The 19,186-nt window shown below is 32.0% G+C and overlaps 2 protein-coding genes across 2 annotated transcripts in view; one reads left to right on the top strand and one right to left on the bottom strand.

Moving 5' to 3' along the window:
* Nucleotides 1–1,115: 1,115 nt before the first annotated feature.
* On the bottom strand, nt 1,116–7,975 carry RpL32 (Ribosomal protein L32). Its single transcript, XM_067278256.1, has 4 exons — nt 7,923–7,975; nt 7,501–7,607; nt 2,227–2,379; nt 1,116–1,322 (listed from the first exon to the last, which is right to left on the bottom strand). Exons 2-4 carry the CDS (start codon nt 7,591–7,593, stop codon nt 1,164–1,166), a joined length of 405 nt encoding a protein of 134 aa, XP_067134357.1. The 5' UTR covers nt 7,594–7,607; nt 7,923–7,975; the 3' UTR covers nt 1,116–1,163.
* Nucleotides 7,976–9,151: 1,176 nt separating this feature from the next.
* LOC136981900 (succinyl-CoA:3-ketoacid coenzyme A transferase 1, mitochondrial-like) overlaps nt 9,152–19,186 on the top strand; it is a 156,736-nt gene continuing 146,701 nt past the window's right edge. Inside the window, exons 1-2 of the mRNA XM_067278283.1 lie at nt 9,152–9,309; nt 16,719–16,827. Of these exons, the coding sequence (XP_067134384.1) occupies nt 9,235–9,309; nt 16,719–16,827 (184 nt within the window). The 5' untranslated portion in view covers nt 9,152–9,234. The remainder of the gene's footprint in view (nt 9,310–16,718; nt 16,828–19,186) is intronic.

The raw sequence follows: 19,186 nt of genomic DNA, 5'->3' as shown, positions 1-19,186 counted from the left end.
TCGCCTTTCGAAAATAAAAACCGACGCAAAACTTAACGAGTGCCCGCCCGACAGTCTCGCGAATACTATAAAAGAATTGTTTCTGTCAGAAAAATAAAAGGCTGGAATTACAAGTGAGAGTTTCAAAGTTCGGATGAATACTATCCGATCGGTATATACCGGGTTGAGCGTCGATGTCGACGTCTCTCGCGCTCCGAAAAGTTTCGAATTGTTGCCCGAAGACAAGGGAAAACCAATCGGTATTCATTATTTTACGTTGCTTCTTCTTGTGCTCGTTCTGTGAGGTGTTCGTTGTCCGAACATAAAAATCTTTCGCGAAAGTGTTCGTTAACCGATCACCCGCTGTATAGAGGTTCCACTGAAGTTAGGTAAATAGACAACGATAGAGTTCACGTCACTATGGCGCGACTTAAAAACCACGTGGCCATGGCTAATTTATATCTCACGTGGCGATAATAAGAAACCTAATCTTATCCAAGAAGATAAGATTATTATTTATCGAAATAGTTATTTATATAATTTTTTATATTATTTGTGTAAATAAATAATTTTTTAAAAAAAGCAAAAATGAACGTAAATTTATTATCGGAATTTGACGTTTTCTGCGGTGCGCCCGTCTTTGCCAGGGTTGATAATTGACGATTGAGTGGTCTAACAGCGAACAAAGGTATGAAACCAGACGGAGTGGTCTTGGCAGTGGCGTAGCGTAGTGGGGCGGCACTTTTAGGGGGCGGTAAAATTTCACAATAAATATTATTATTTTGTAAAAATTTGAACCATTTCATTTCATATTTTTGTCGCATCTACGATTCGGACCGATTGAAATGAGTACGGAATTTTTTATTACTTATACCTAAATAAGGGGTGGCGAAATTTTCCTCCGTCCCGGGCGGCTGACACCCACGCTACGCCACTGGGTCTTGGCAATGATTTTCTTCACTGGGACGAAGGTAAGCGCTGGGTTAAGCTTGGTTTCTTTTGGATATAGACGAAAGAGGGAAAACCCATATTTGCGGATAGCCAGACGTTTTATCGTAGCGGTTTCGTACGGTCAAAAAGAAATAAAATTTGTTTTCTTGATTTTAAAAGGAACAGATAATGATTAAAAAAAACTCTTTACTTTTCTTATTTATTTAATATATCAGCAATATACAAAAATTGCTTTATTCATTTTCTTCAGAACGTAAACGAGCATTGGCATTCGTAACACGAACAGCCAATTGTTGGGCTCGTTCCACGATGTCTTTGCGTTTCCTAGATGATACACCATGTGCGATTTCTGCACAAAATCTCTTATTCTGCATCATCAGCATCTCCAATTCCTGTAATTATAATAATTTCCATGTAAAACACCACAATAAAAGCCTTACATATTTCTGTTTCATCACTTTTAATAGAATATTAAATTTGCTTATTTTCATTTAGACTATTACAAAGACTCTATATTCTAATAGGAATTAAGCAAATGATTTTGTAAAATAAATACATACCTTTCAAAATTTTAACTGCAAAATTAATTATACATTTTGCATTTTCATCCGAGTGATTTCATTATATGGATATCGTTATCGATTTCTAAACTTACTTTTTTTTTAACACTCAAGCATAAATTAAAGAATCAAAAGCATTATATAGGCACAGAAATTAGTACTCCCTGTACATTGTGTACAAGGAGTGCACATCCTTACTTTTCCCTCACAAATTTGGTCAAAAAGTGTGCATTATACAAAGGAAAATATGGCAATAAATTACCATAATCCAGAACAGAAATTTAAACTCCAAGTTTTCAAATCAGAAAAATTTATTTTTATACAGTAAACACCAACTAACTGAATTCTCGTAACTCAAAAAATTTTTTAAATTAACAAGCAATTATAATAATTTGTGTTTTCAATATCCAGAAGATTTTGTGATACCATACATTATATTTTAATATACTTGGCAAGTTACTGTATACTATAGCCATAAAATTGAGCTCATTTCCCATAATAAATTCAGCAGTATAACTTACTAAAGCTCAATAGAACTTCTGTATAGAACTGACTGTAATAAATTATTCTATTGTATATCCATCGTCTCACTTTCATGACATCAGAGGAAAAAAACACCACTAACTCAAGCTTCGCTCCCCCTCTATTAGTCCAAATTAGCAAGGGTTTACTGTATAGTAATCAATATGAGAAAAATTTAACAACTATTTTTTTTTCTTTAGAATAATATACTTACACGAACATTATGCACCAAGACTTTACGGAAACCGTTAGGTAGCAGGTGCTTTGTTTTATTCGCACTTCCGTAACCAATATTAGGCATTAAGCATTGTCCCTTAAATCTCCTCCTTACTCTGTTATCAATACCCCTTGGTTTTCTCCAGTTTGGCTGAAAAAAAATTTACAAAATCATTTAATTTAATTTTTTAAAATTAAACATTTTTGATATTTAAAGGTTTTTAAATCGATATAATCAAGCCTTAAACCAATTATGTGATTTTAGTTTGGTTTAATTTAATCTTTGCCATATCCTTTCTGACTATATTGCTAAAGAATTAATCTTGTTAAACATTTATGCTCAGATGTTTTCATTTTATGAATTATCTTCAGGTTATATTAATCTGATATTCACTTTTACATCAAATCTTGAATAAACTAATTAAACTAGCCATAATTTATCCTGAAATTAACCTGACATTTAGGTTTATCTTCAATTACTTTTATTTACTTTAAATTATACTACTTAAAACTTCAATATAAAACTGTTTATTGTCAGGCATAGTCATTTATTTAGGCCAGTGGTTCCCAAAATGGTTCCTATGGACCCTCAGGGGTCCTTCGTACCCCTTTGGGGGGTCTGTGGCAAATTAAAAATAATTTGGGGATGCATGGACATCAGGGTATCCGTGAAAAGTTTAATATAAAGTAAAATAATTGTGACCCATTTTCATTATTAGGATAGTTAAAAATAAATAAATTGGCAGCCATTTTTACATTCTGAGTAAAATATAAGTATATAGGTACAGTACATAAAATACAAAATACAAGTAATGACAAGCATCGCACGGTGAGAGTCGAGCCGACTGCGGCCGCCTATCTATACAGGTTTCAACATGAATGGAATCTCGCCACTACATGCAATAACTTGTCTAAAATATGACACTAGACGAGTTGTGCATCTAATCAACAATTTAATTCTGTTTTGTGCATGATGTGAACTGCATAAAACAAATTTTCAAAGTTTTGAAGAGAAAGATGTATAATTTTTTTTAATTGTTACGAAGATAGAGTACATTACGTAAATATTTTTGAACACATTTGATATCTTCTTGTATATTAAATTCATAAGTAAAATTTTACTGTGGCCATCAGCCATATTGTTATATGTATTTTAGTTATATTTTATATTCTGTTCTTCCCTTTTTTGTCATAACTTCCTTCTAGAAACTTCTTTATTAACTCTTATTGCCTTAAGGAGGGATTATACACATCGTGCTGCATAAACTAGCTTCCGATATTATAAGAATTCCACCGAGTAATAATATGGTGCAAAGAAGGATTGACGAAATGGCTCAGTCCGTAGAAAATTCTTTATGTGAGTACTTAAAAACATCTGAATTCTCTATACAGCTTGACGAGGCAACTTTGCCAGGAAATGAAGCATTACTTTTAGCTTATGTAAGATTTGTAAAAGATGAGAATATTTCCCAAATGTTTGGAAAGTGATACAAAAGGTGAAACAATATTTAATGAATTAAAAACATCTTTCGACAGAAAGATATACCCTTGAGTAATATCCTCTCTGTTGCTATTGACGGTGCTTTGGCAATGAGGCTTTCTGGCATATTTGAAACAAACTAAACTGAATATATTATCTGTACATTGTGTCATTCACTGACACCATTTAGTTGCCAAAAACCTTAGTGAATGCTTGCATGGCTCACTAGATTATGTCATTTGGGCAGTTAATAAAATCAAAAGGAATGCCTTAAATGAGAGATTAGTTGCTCAACTTTGTTTAGAAAATGATGAAGATTATAATCATTTACTACTTAACACAGAAATTTGTTGCTTATCTAAAGGTACATGTTTGGATCGATTTTATGCACTCTTTGATTCAGTGCTGGAATTCCTGGACAGCAAAGACAATGATTTATGGCTCAATTTAATTAATTCAAAAAATGACATAGCATATATGACTGACTTATTTGCCAAATTTAACGAAACCAATTTGAAGTTACAAGGTAATCAATTGAATTTAATGAAAACTAAAAGTATAATATCTGCATTTGTTGCAAAACTTTTTTTATGCAAACAAAACTTGGGGAGAGGAGAATGCTTTCAGTTTCCAAATCTTTCAAAATTACAAAAAATGAGATGATGATTTGCTTGTTTATTGTCAACACTTAACGGCTCTTCATTCTGACCTCAGCCAAAGATTTGAAGATATTCTTCACTTAGGCATCCCCGACTGGGTGTTGGACCTATTTGCAAGTAGACCCACAAACTCAGATGAAGCCATACTAATACAGAAGGAACTTATTAATGAGGAGCTGAAACCAATGTTTGAACAAGGATACCAGAAATTCTGGTTACAAAAACAGTTACCAATTTTATATCCTGCATTATGGGCCACTGTACAGAAACTATTGATTGCTTTCCTGTCTTCCTATTTAGTAGAACATGGATTTAGTGCTGTTATGAACCTCATCACAAAAACAGAAATTGACTGCAAATTAGTACTCGCAGAGACTTACAAATGTTACTCACAAACATCGAGCCGAACATAAATAATTTCATATCATTACATCAGATTCACTCATCTCATTAAAAAATAATGTGCTTTTGTATTTTAAAACAAAATTTATAATTTGAATAAATACTAATTTGAATATAAAAATGTTTTATTTATATTTTATTTTTACATCACCATTCACCATCCAAGACATCAAAGTTAAATTTGAAATTTTGCTATAATGCAGTTGTATAGTTATCTCACTTGGGGTTCACAGTCAGGTTTTTGCTGAGGAGTCCATTGGTATAAGTTTGGAAACCACTGATTTAGACAATATTAGAAAATGAAAATAATGTCCATACCATCGAAGATCCAGCACATTAAAGTAGTTTAATGACATAGTTTACTTATCTTTATACACCTTTTTGTTTCATTAATTTTTAATGTTTATCTTTGCCTTTCCTGCAGCTATCATGTGAACAGTTTTCCAAGCAAAATTTGGTTCAACCAACTTTTAAATAAGCTTATTCACTCTCTCTTATATTTATGTCATTGTTACTGGAAAATGTTTTACATTTTACAAATACTTTCAATTTGTAATTAACCTCAAACAAAACAAAGGTGTATCCAGCAGTGTTATTTTCATTTGCCATCATTTGATTTGTCTTTGTGTATGATTTTTTTTCACTTTACAAAATGATTCTTAAACCAATAATCACAAATATACAGTCATCATAACTTATATGACATATTTTCAATAAAAATTTTTGCAGTACTGTACGTAGCACACTTCTGCCAATCAAAAATCTGTATTGGTGCATGTAACTCAATATCTCTATTTACATAACAATATAATTATAACATCTTGAAAAAGAAGTAAATTTGAACATTTTTCTCTATTACATGAATTAAATAATAAAATAGAGGATACAAATGCAACCCTGAATGAGGCAAGTGGGACCTTATCAGAGCTGTAGACCATGTCTATAGGAGTAGTGGTCAAAGGAACCAATGAACTTCATGAGATATAGCCCCGAAATCAGTTTATGGGGTAAAATTTAAAAGCAAAAAATCCAGAACTATTTCTCAAAACAGTGCTAAAAAATCAACTATTTTCCACTTTACTAGAGATGGCAAAAAGTTCATAAAACATAAGAAATGCCATTGCACCAGCTAATTCTGGGGCACAGTCACACTGAACACTCCATTAAGGACGTGCTTGGAAATTCTAATTGGTGTTACCAGTAACTGGTGGTAATTATCAGAGCATTTAGAAAATGCAACCTGAATAACAAACATTGTTTAAAAATCACAGTTATGACATCACCAGTTGTTTGGCAGTACTTACCAAAGTAACCACAGTGGCAAAGCAGTTACAGTGGTTCTATTGAATTACAAGATGGCAGACATATTGTATCAACGTAGCAAATGTAACTATAATTTTAAAAATTTAAAGGAAATAAATCATCATTTTGTTTCTGTGGCACAAAGCGACCAAGAACAAAAAGCCATGTCATCCCAAAATTCAGATGAAGCAAAGACAGCATGGTCAATGGCCAGCAAATGCTATGAAATTATTGATTTCACAGTACAGAAGATTCCCCAAAAACTGGGCACTTGATAACCCGGCAGTCCGGATAACTCAGCCACACTCCCACTCCTCCACCACGTGTCTGGCACTGGTGTGCGCTCAGCCGTTCAGTCTACCTGCAGCCTTTGCAAGGGTTAGTTGATTTCTTAACCCCGTTGTGTAACTCTATGTGAATGGCTGTAAATACATTAATTTTCATTTTCATGTTGTAAAGGCTCTATGCCTTCATAAGTATGCATTTTTCCTTTGTTTAAGGGTATTTGGGCAGTTTAATCTCTGTTGTATTCTCAAGCAAACAATACATACAAGTACAGTACAGTATTTTCTGAGGAAACAACCGTACTTATTCTTTTTTAACCCTATTCCCGATAACCAGGCATTTTCACAAATTCAGCCACCCTTCGGTCCACATTAGACAGAGTTTTCGGGACACTACTGTATAAGCTAAACAAAGTTAAATTTTCCTCTAATACTTGTGCTATAAGTCTATCACATGTTTAACAAACAGGCTCAGTGAAGATAGTCAATGTATCTCACCAAGAATCACAATTAGAGATAAAGTTTCTTTGTTTGGTTGTCTAGGAGTGTCTAAAATTTGGGAGTCCAAACTCCTTTCAGAACTGCAATTTTACCAAGTAGTGCACATTCAAATGTGCTAAAATACAAATAATTGTTACACAAAACTTACTTCAAACATATCTAGAAACAAAACTGATTACAGAAGTCGGTTACCTGGAAGTCACTCTCATTTACAATAATTACTTACGTATTAGCTAGATAAACCAGACATTCCTACATTTTTGCAGACTGTCCCCAGTTTTGCCTGTTTTTAACATTTCATTGTAGAATCAAGAAAAAAACAATTTTATTAAAACCCCAATATAATATCACCAATTTTTAGATTAATAAATTTTTTACAATAACCAAAGCTTAATCAGAAAAAACTCCATTTTCATTGATTCTGAAATGTGTTCCCAGTTGGATTGTAATGTTATGGTCAGCCTATATATTAGGTTCAAAGTTTTAATGCAAAATACTATCAATTATTGTTTTCTGTTCTATTCTAATCTAAGTTCTACACATTGATTCACCTTCCATCTCAAATATTAACCATAATTATAAGTTTCCATTACAACTACACATATAATCAATAATAATAATTTTCCAAAATTATAAAAGCTCACTTTTAGCTTAACATATCGATCTGATTGATGACGACGAAACTTCTTCAACCTCTTTTTCACAATTTTCAACTTTTCTAAAGGTCTTAAAGCCATTGCAGATGGTTTATCTACAGAAAAATATTTTTTTATTTAAATTCCCGTCCGAAACTTTATAAAATAATTAAAATAAAACATTTTCTTAAATTTAAATTCGTATATTTTACATAGAAATATAAATAATTATATTAAAAAAATCAATTAGTTGAATAAATCCTATCTACACATTTGCCACGAGTTAATGTTATTTACAATCGTTAACATAAATAAAAACTTAAGTATATTAAACTACACTTAAAATAATTTTCATTACATTATTTAGATTTTTGATATAAATAAAATCTTATACGATTAGCGCGGATTGCAAATGTAACGAACCGCCTCACCTTTCCTTCTTTCTACTAAAAGTTAAGATGGCGAAAGAATAAAGTGTTGCCAGATCATTCAGTTGGCTTTAAAAAAAAACAAAAAAATTATAATTGTAGCATTACGTATATGATAACATATAAAATTATAAACAATTGAAAACTGTAATAATTAAACGAAACAGAAATTAAGAAGACGTATTTCTATTTTATTTCTATTTTAATTATTGATTTAATAATTTTTATGTGATATGCCAAAATGCTTACGACATAGAAAACAAAAGTGATATTTATATAATACTTTAACTAATGATAATAAACTGAACTTTACTTTTATAGAATTAGCCGCTTAACTGTCACCTTAACCGCTCGGCCATCCGGCCGTTATGGGAATTAAACTCTATATAAAGGAAAGACGGGCGGGTGGCCAATCGGTAAACCTACCGCTCTATAAGATCCGAAAACGAATATGGGCAACTCGAAAAACTCCAGGAATTTTTTAGGGATGGTCTATTCCAGATATGTTGGCCACCTTCCTTATCATCGGCCGTCCCATTATGGGTCAGCACGAACTCACGATAAGCTTGATGAAAAGGATCTATTAGTGTCCACAGAGTAGAAAGACTAAAAAATTGAAATAAAACAAACTTCGCATCTTCTTGAGGATGGTCCTGTGTATTGAGCAGGATTTTCCTTTAAAGTTTATCATGGATTCGGCTATTATTATTTTGTATACTTTTTCAATGTGCAGAGTGCCTTGATGTGAAAAAAAGCCCTCACATAAACTTATAAATTATTATTTTTATATTTTTTAAAAACTCTTTTCGACCTGTGGGCATTAAGAGGGTCATTTTTAGCAAGCGCATTAAGGGTTCGTATAGGTTCACAATGGAGAGACGGCCCGACATATCCCGTGTCCTCCAGTGTGGTAGGATGCCACCTTAACCGTTGGCCATTCGGCCGCCAGTTATAAAGTATATTTACACAGGATCGACCTGAAGCATAGGACTTATTCCGGACATCTCAATTGCCATACAAAACGAGTAGCCTAATTCCATAATATTAATTTTATAGAAAATTTTTATAGAATTTGATTAAATTTACTTCGTGTATATTAATTCAACAATTTTAAAATATTAAGATTAAATGATTAATTTTTATCAAATTAGACAATTCTTTATTATAAATTTTATTTCATTCGATAATATAGTTGTTAAGATCCCTCTAGCGGGAATATTATCTATCGTCTATCAGACGAAAAATACATGACGGAGTGTGACGTCACCATTACGATATTAAAAATCCGTGGGTGGAGATATAAACAATTTCAAGCATGGCCGCACTAAGTGGTAGACATTTACTGAGAAAATTTATTCGTTTTCACAGACCCTCATATTCATCAGTTAAGGTCAGAATTACTTTAACTCACTTCTTAACCGATTATAATAATAATAAATTGCATAAAATGCCCTTAAATGGTAGAAATCTTCAATTTTGTGAACACAAATAATAAAAATGTGCACTTTGTTTATGTTTCCGTTCAGTTTTATTTAAGGAATAAACTCAAACAAGGAGTAAACAAAAAGATTTCTCGCTATTATGGATTAGGCTATGGCACGGTTTGAGCTCCGAATGATACATTTGGGACCTTAACGGAGCCATAAAGCGTACTTGTAGGAAGAAAAAAGTTAAAGGAACCATTCCTCTATTAGCGACCCTTTGCAAGATATAGCCTGACTGTCCCACCAGAGGGTGAGCAGGCGTGTCAAAAGATTAGAGTTGTTAGCGTGGGCATGGAGAAGGGAGCAAATGGGGCACTTCCCCTCCCATGTGGTGCCAGATTAAGGGGTGAGCCGAAACGGGGTGCCGAAATTAAGGTCGGCACTAGGTCTTAGAACCCGTGCTCCTTCCAAAAATAATTACCTGGCAATGGGATCGTTGCTATATTTCTGTATCGTGTGGATTCAATTATTGAAAGAAGATAAAATAATTCATTATCTTCTGTTGATAGAAATGTCTAGTTAGCAAGTACAAAACAATCATGTACAGTACTTAAGAATGCTGTCTATATACTTTTGATCTTTACATATGTACTAGTATGGTTAGAAATTATTTAAGTATAAAAAGATTTAGGAGCATCACACATGGGGTCTGTCAGGAGAGCACAAAATTATCTTGGACCTGCTCCTTTGGATCAAGCAAATTCCACAAATTATAATTGTAAAAGTGGTTGAGATATGTATCCTTATACTCTTGACCATGGGACACTTTGTCTTTTTGTATTGATGTAATACTGTTTTCTTTAATCTACTTGTGAAAAAATCAAAAAAATTAAATAATTAAATAAAAATTTATTGATATAATTATTTGTCTCCAAGCTCTGCCCCTTGGAAAATTTTGTGTGGATGTCCGTGGTTGTTAAGTTTTAAATTTTGTTATTTATTACTTTGTTTTGAATTAATCAATACACCATTAATGGTGGGTGAAGTTTAATGATGTAATATTTTTGACCTGTTCACAGGCCACTTTCAATTGTTCACAGGCATGAACAATTGAAAGTGGAATGCTGGTTAGAAGGAAGGTAGGTTAGACAAGCTGCGAGAAGTGTACCCTTATGGCAGTGGTTGATGCAAAAGACTAAGGAGATATTGCTAGGCTGGGAATTTATAACAGCATGTGTATAAACAGCAGGGACAAGGATTCCCTACCTTCTGCCTGGCAATACTTTCTTAGTCATTCACATCAACTTCTGCTGTTATAGTCCTTTCCACCATTACTGCTTGTTTACTCTATCAGTGTCTATCCCAACTTTTTTTCTTCTGACACTGCATTCCACTTTCAACTGACCATGCTTGAAGATAACCTGTTAACTGGGTCAAAAATGTTAGTGTTAATATATTTAAAAAGCTGTTAAGATCTTTTTGGCTCATGTCAGACCCCCTAATTAGAAAGAGGGGCCACATTTGTATAAAATAGTGATCTCAAAGTTACATATCAATAGACTGCAATCAGTCAAAATATAACTAGATGGATTTTCTGAAATTAAATTCACTTAACAACAGGTTTATTACACAATTTTTTATTATCTCGCAACTTAATTATACAATTCAGGATTGGATTGGTAGAAGTCAATGCAACACAAGAAGTATTCCTCTTGAGAGAAAACTATGGAAAACTTGACCTTATTTATGTCTTAGACATGTGAAGAAACCCAGAAACTCTACTTGGCCAGCCCATTGGTTGGGCTTGACCAACTACCAGTTGTTTAGTGGTTTTATTCACTTGGCCACTGGCTACTATGTTTAGAATATTCCTTATTATACATTCATATTGCTTTTTTGCTCTTTTGATCATGTCTGTTGGTAGCTTAAATAAATGGCTTGATTCAGTAATAACTAAAGCTGCCAGTTCAGAAAAATTAAGTATACCAAATGGTCATGAAAAAAATTACCAAAACTATTATTCTATTTACTAAGTATTTTAATAACAAAAATTGAATAGAAATATCTTTATTTAATAATTTCACATTACATGAATATGCCTTTTACTCATATTATTATTTATTTATATCTAAATTTTATAAGACACAGTAAAATTAAAAAGCAAATTAAAAGATGTACCATTTGTTTTTCAGCCATAAAAGGAAAACACTGACATATATTTACTCTAGTACTGTGAATCTCACTGTAAAGCAGTGTCACTTGACTAATCTATACACACACACACATTAGGGTTGCCATCTTTTGATTTTCCAAAGTAAGGACGATGATGATGCGTGCAAGAGAAAAACTCCTTTCATTAGCTTCTCTTTGATATGGTTGACAAACACTAGATCACAGCTATCAATATTAGCCACAACATTCTTTGGTGCTACAGCGAATCTTGATACCAAAACAATCTATTTTGCTACTTTAAAATATAGCAAAATGGATTGCAGTAATGCATATTGCATGATTTCAATTAGGTAACATTAGGTAACTAAGGTAATTGAGTAACATTCTCCTAAAAATGACAGGGGACATATGCTTTGTTCTCTAGAATCTGCCTCAAGCAATACCTATATTCTCAAAATTCTGATACACCACTGTTTGATTTATGTAAAGTTTTGGATACTCAAAGTGATCTTGCTTTTAGATATTTGTTTTTAGTATTCTCAATAACATTGAGACATTAACTTTTAAATTGTTCTTATAATATTCAATAATTTTTTAAAATAATTAGTTAAGATTGCATAAGAGACATTTACTTTCTAGATCAGATCATTTGATTCTTCATGTAATCTATGCATTTGTTAAGAGTTAACAATATAATGTTAGTATATGCAGATCATGTGACAGTTTGGAATGGTTGATCTAAGAAGCACTTTTAATCTAAAATTTAAATTACACTCATGTATTTTTATAGGATTTGTTCTTCAGACAGAAATAGTTTTTAAAGAATGTTTATTTTATTATAAATTCTAACTTTTGAAATAAGATTATTGTCGTCTAATTATTTTAATTAATTATTTTTAAATAAACTTTTATACAGTATATTTATGACAAAAACGTACCTTGAACCTGTTACTGGTGTGAGTTGCAAGAAGGATAAATACATCACAAATATTTTCAAACCAATTAAAGTTCTTCCTCAGGTGATACACAGAATATCTGATGGAACACAGAGTAAATAGAACACGAAGATTTGAATATTAGATCGAATCTGTGTCTCGTGAAATCGTCCTGTTGGACATGCACATTCGTGTGGGTAGCAGCTGTTGGCATTTAAAGATCGGTGTCCATCAAGGCCTGTTCTTTAAATGCCAACAGCTGCTACCAACACAAATGTGCATGTCCAACAGGACGATTTCACGAGACTCGGATTCGATCTAATATTCAAATCTTCGTGTTCTATTTACTCTGTGTTCCATCAGATATTCTGTGTATCACCTGAGGAAGAACTTTAATTGGTTTGAAAACATTTGTGATGTACTTTATTTTTCTTGCAACTTACGCCGGTAACAGGTTCAAGATACATTGTTGACTTCACCCTGGTGTTGTTTGGATGTTGATGTTTATTTATTACAAATATAAGAATATCCTATATAATTTTTGAAATGCTCTTCTTCTAAATATTATGTAGAAATTGTATAAAAATTCTTTTAAAAAAACAATTGAAAGTAATTTGTAATTATGAACTTAAAACAATATCAACAATTTTCTTAATAATTCAGCAATATTATTTAACAATATAGAATTGTATTATATATTAATACTACAAATTATTTTCTACAAGACTACTTTGTATGCAAGACATATTACTAAAGTTCTTAATGTACAGGGCAAACCACTACTAATTTGAGGTGGAGAGCACATATTTCAAATTAAATACATTAAAAATATGATTAAAAATTGAAGCATATGATTAATAATTGCTCGTTCAGCAATATGTTAATTTTACTAAATTAAAAACTCGTATAACAATATCTTTCTTTGACAATATCAATTCATATAACAATATCTTTCTTTATATATAAATAGATACCAGTAAGCTTTAAATGAATATCAAGATGATGATACAAAACAAATACAAAGTTAATAGAACATTTGATGAATTTTTCTGTTACATTTATCATCAAAAATGTAAAAGAAGTACCGAATAGTTTATTTTTGTATAAATTTAGGCTTTGTATTTTATCAATAATTATATTTATAAAATTTTAGTTTTTACAATGAAATGTTTATTTTTATCTTTGATGATAAATTAATTGATGTCTATAAAAGATGAGGAAAAAAACACTTAATTTTGGAAATCGCATTTAATTTTATTCAGTAACATTTTCATTCTTTTGTAACACCATCAGCTGTGAAAATTATTGTGTATTAGAAGGAACAGGTGTTCCTTTTAACTTGCTTGATATTTTTTATAATGATAATGTTCCTTAGAATTATCAAGTGTGATCTATTCATTTTAATTTGTTCAATTAGTCCACAGGAAGGAAAATTCGCTGTGTACAGCATTATTAATAGTTTCACTGCGCCCGTCCTCAAGCCTTCTGATCTTCTTAACAACAAATTTTCGAACAAACGAAGTCATATTTCCGTTATGGACGTGCCAACCGAATAAAATTTAAATTAAAAAATCAAAAAAATTAAAAAAATCGAACAACTCAAATTCCAACGGTTCAACTAACTTCCGTAAACGAAGCTTCCTCCGAACATTCTACCGTTTTTCTATTTACAAATTCCTACATCGCTTCGCCCTTCCTCTAACGAGTGATGATGTAAGCAGATCTACGTCATTGCTAAACGTCACGCTTTTTAACTAATTTCAAAAACGCTCCTCCACTCTTTCAATAAAAGATCGTCATCCCGTTTCCTTTCTTTTACTCTGTCTCGTTTTTTTGCAGCAGGGCCTGCCAAGCCATCGATAATTTCATCTCATCTTTTGCGTTAATAGGCTGTGATGAACAGAAGGCCTTATAGATTTCTATTTGTTCCAGCCATCTAATTTGCTCAGCATGCTTAGTGGTAGCAAGCAACTTTGCTGCCCCGAAGTCCGGGACTATTTCCGGGTCGGACGCATAAATTGCTAATGAGGTGGTGGCTCTCCCATGCTCAATATCTTTCTGGTGTTCTCTCAATCTTACTTCCATCGCTCTTTTCGTGGATCCAATGTAGACCAATTCCTCATTGCCCCTATTATCTGTTAGTGGGATAGCGTATACCCCAGGAAATAATTTAAGTGGACTGGCACCGGTTATTAGGTTTTTGGGTGAAGAATTATTTACAATCCGGTGTTTTAGTGGGAGTTTATGATTATTAATAGTTTTTTATAACGCAGTACACAGTGAAGTTTCCTTTCTGCCATTTAACATTTGTCGTTAGGATCAAGCTATATTATAGGTATTAGTTCTAATGCACTTGATAATTTTCACAGATGATGATCATCTTACACAAGAAGGAAAATGTTACTTAATAAAATATAATTTGGTTTCAAGAATTAAGTATTTTTTCTTATCTTTTTGGATATGGTGTCAAGTTCAGGTATTATTTTTACTGTCCATAAATTATGATATTTTAAACAAAATTATTTTTTGTTTAGTTTTTGTAACAATTCTGTTAAACTGATATCTTACACTAACATTAACTAACAATAACAATAATTTTTGAATTAAATTTAGTAATTTCATTTAATTTTTATTATATTATTAAATTTAATTCAAAACAGTAATTGATGAAATCAAAACTAAAGACGACATTACTTTTTTTGCCTTATTTTTTAAACTCTGTAATATAGAAATCCATTTTACATTTATTAAACTAACATTTGTATAAAATTTAAAATATTTAATAACTTTCAATGCAAACGTATTTAAACAAAGACAGTAGCTTAGTACAGTGGCATACAGACATACGTGCTCTTGCGTATTGTCTTTGCTAAATTACATCTGAATATTCCTTGCGTGTATGGTACAACACTTAGCCCTAACATGGAAGTGACTACTGAGAAATCCCTCTGAAATATTGAGAAATTCACCCCTGTATTCACTGGCCAGACCTGTAATTGCAGATGTTTATGAACTGTTCCAATTATATAAATTAAGTGTAAAAATAAATAAATATGCAATTTATTGTATTTATTTGGTTCCTTCAAATGAAATGTAGACTGTAGTGGCAACACTGATAATGTTATGGGAGTGTATGGTGCTATGTACAGGTGGAGGGGGTGTTCAGTACCTCTGCTGGAGGGTACTATTTTTAGATTCTTTGGGGCCTGCGGGAGTGCACTATGTCTGTAAATCCTTACATGTAGTACAATAAATCACATGCAATTTTAAGTGGATTTGTTTGCCTATTCTTTACCCAGTTTTCTTCAAAAATCTCACATATATACTATACAAATAGTCATATATCTTCTTGGAAATGTATATATTATATAACTACAAGGCATATTCAGAAAGTAAAGATGCAAGGCCAATAGAAATCCAAATAAAATTATTTTTTTACAGTTTATTGCACTTATGTGTCAATTAGGTTTGTGTCACATGACAGAAGTCACCTAACTTTAATTGCATCATTGTTATGCTTGCAGTGTATATTTAAAATGGTTGTGACAATTTGTAATCCAACCAATTGTGAGATTTGTTCAGTGATTTGATTCTTTGTACAAAAGGAGAAATTACTGCTGAAATTCATTAGAAACTTGTTTCTGTTTATGGCAAAGATATTATGAACAGGCAAACATGACAAAATGTTGTCCTACTGCACAATAACATCTGTCTATACACTGCTTGCATCACGCAAGTCGTTACAGACATTCATATGGGAGTTTTGGAACATCCATTGCACCACCCAGATCTTGCACCAAGCGATTATCACTTGTTTCTGAAGTTGAAGGAACATTACTGTGGAAAGAAGTTTAATGATGACAACAAGGGTCAAGACTTAGTGATGACATGTTTATGAGAGCAGATGGGAGATTCCTACAACATCAGCATCAAGAAACTCATTTCCTTGCATACCAAATGCATTGAGGTCCATGGTGATTATGTTGAAAAGTAAATAAACATGCATTTTAAAATTATCATCAGTCAATATAAAAATAAAATGCTTTAGAAATATTTTCTGAACTTTGTATCTTTACTTCACAAATATACCTTGTAACTCACAAATAGTTTAATGTTTCTAGACTAGTTATAATCTCAAATGTTAAAAATATTAAATATAGTTCCTAATGTTTTGACTTCAGAATTGGATTCACTGTAACAAAAATGATGGTTTTAATTAAGATTATCTGTTAATTTAATGAAAATATTAATTCCTTTTTTTATTTCAGATATCTGTCAGTTATTTTTCAACTAGTAATGCAAGACATGTTGAGTTTTATGATTCTGCTAAAGATGCAATAAATGATATTCCTAATGGAGCAAAATTACTTGTTGGAGGTAGGATGAAAATAATACTTTATTAATCAAAAGAGTTAAAAGAATATCTTTGTTAATTAGCATTTATTTTAAAATAATTTTATTCAAAATTCAATATTTCTTTGGTTAATTATTTTGTCGATATTAAAGAAATAATATACAGAAACATTATAAAGTAAATAACTGCAAAAAATCTGCTGAATTTTTCTGGTCTAATTAATATGATTAAAAATGAATCAGAAAAATTTGAATGTTTTTTCATATTATATAGTTACAGAAATATTTCAAAATTTCATCTTTAACTTTCTAGAAAACAATCCTCATACCGGTACATATAAAATCCAATATATCTTCTTAAACCTTTAACTTTCCGGTACCAAGACAAAAAAATTAACCAACAACTAACGTTTTCGACTCTCCTCCGAGATCTTCGTCAGGTTCTTTGACGGTTTTGAAAATGGAATGCGATGAAAATAGAATGCTTTTGAGTGCGATGATAATAGAATGCTTTTGAAATTCAAAGGATAGAACTTCCCCAGCGTGCAATAACTGAGAAAGATCCAACATGCATTTAATAGACAGGAGACTATCATACAAATGACGCTGTCTATCTGTACAGGAATACTACCCGGCTACCAATGCGGATGCACCTCGGAGATATATTGCCACGCATATGACAAAACGTTACTATCCTTGAAATTAATACACTTCCCCGATTTTGATGCCTTGTAAATCTCAAGGGTCTCCAAAGCCCTGATGCGGTCCATATCGAATGACAAAGAACCGTCCATATCGAATGAACCGTCAAAGAACCTGACGAAGATCTCGGAGGAGAATCGAAAACATTAGTTGTTGGTTAATTTTTTCGTCTTGGTACCGGAAAGTTAAAGGTTTAAGAAGATATATTTGAACTTTCTAGAGTTTTTTTTTTTCATTCCTGTCGGGAACTGGTTGATACTTCTCAGCTTTTATGCCAACTGTTTCAGAAAACATTTGCAAAACTTATTTTTTTTATAAAATTTTGTCAGGATTTTAAAGTGAAATATAATTACAATGATAAAATTCACATCTTAAAATCTTAATAATTGGATTTAAAGTTAATTTAGAATTGTAACCTGAGGATCAGTGGTGCACTCAGAGGTGATCCAAGTGGTCCTGCACCCTCCAAAGAAAAAAGAAAACACTAGAAAATTTTCCAAAAATCTTTTCCTAATTAAAATTAATTTTTTATTTATAATGTGTCATGTCTTCTATTTCTATACTACAAATGAATTAGCAGTCACATAAAGTGGGAAATTTATTAAATTTGCATTAAAAATTTCTTATTCGTTACTCAGCTCTCCAAGATTAAATCCTGAATGCACTACTGCTGAGGATAGTTTGTTAATGTTCATATTGACAACCAAGGATCAAAAATCAGAGTTAAAGTTAACCAATAAGCATTTACATACTAAATTAAAATGAATAGTAATTGGTTAACTTAAGTCTGTGAAGTAACACTTGTAGTATAAAGAGACAAAGACGTTACCTTAACAAAAGGCTTTATTCGTGTCTGAAACACATGACTGTTACAAATTCAAATACAGCGAGAAATGGTGCTGCCAGTCCAAGAGACTAACTACTGTGGGGAGAAGTGTTGCCACACTGTGACACTACTACAACACTAAAGATATTGACAAAAATTAGTTTATTGAAAAAAAAATTTTTTGATGTACTGTTTATGGGAAAAACCCTTCAGTGATCTGACCCTCTATGATACTTTTCACATGCAGTGCAATACTGTCTTTCAAGGCTGAAAAATTTGCAATATGTTCTCAATAAACCACACTTAAAGTGTCTCACATCCAAAATCATATGGATTAAGATGCAAAGAATGAGATGACCAGGTTGTAGAAAATCAACAACTACTCACTTTGTTATCAGTGAAATGTTTCAGAAACTGCTATATGCAGTATCATACGTAGGAGTATTCCATCTTGCACAGAAGTAGTTGACTCAATACATTATCACTGTTGCAGTTGGAATGTGACAAAAGCATTGAGCATTTCTCAGTATCACAGAGCATGTCGCAGACTCATTAGGACTAGCTTCTTTAAAGAAGAATGGCGCAAGAACAAATGTGGCTGTGAATTCGCATTTGGGCAGTGAGTGAATCATTATGGGTGTTCATTATTTTAATGAGGTGAAAATGTGCCTTGTAATACCACAGAACTTTCCATAGCAATGATACATTCATTTCTATTCTGATAAGAAGAAAGATCAATGCAAAGGTTAGTTTTGCTTTCCATGTCAGCAGTAAGCAATTGTTGGTTGTGGCTAACCTTACATAGATAACAATTAGTGATGGGATGATACTGAAATTTCTAATGATTCTGATACC

This window comes from Centruroides vittatus, unplaced genomic scaffold, assembly GCF_030686945.1.
Source record: "Centruroides vittatus isolate TY-2023 unplaced genomic scaffold, ASM3068694v2 contig_799, whole genome shotgun sequence".
In the NCBI taxonomy this organism is placed as follows: Eukaryota; Metazoa; Arthropoda; class Arachnida; order Scorpiones; family Buthidae; genus Centruroides; species Centruroides vittatus.
Note: the sequence above shows the minus strand (reverse complement) of the source record. Positions and strands in the feature narration are given on the sequence as shown.

Bases quoted from the DNA above. Each gene is read 5' to 3' on its own strand.
- RpL32 (XM_067278256.1), bottom strand. From the start codon at position 7,593: ATGGCTTTAAGACCTTTAGAAAAGTTGAAAATTGTGAAAAAGAGGTTG. The intron at 2,380-7,500 runs GTGAGCTTTTAT...ATTTTTTTTCAG, and splicing joins ATCGATATGTTAAGCTAAAA to CCAAACTGGAGAAAACCAAG. The intron at 1,323-2,226 runs GTAAGTATATTA...TTATAATTACAG, and splicing joins TCTTGGTGCATAATGTTCGT to GAATTGGAGATGCTGATGAT.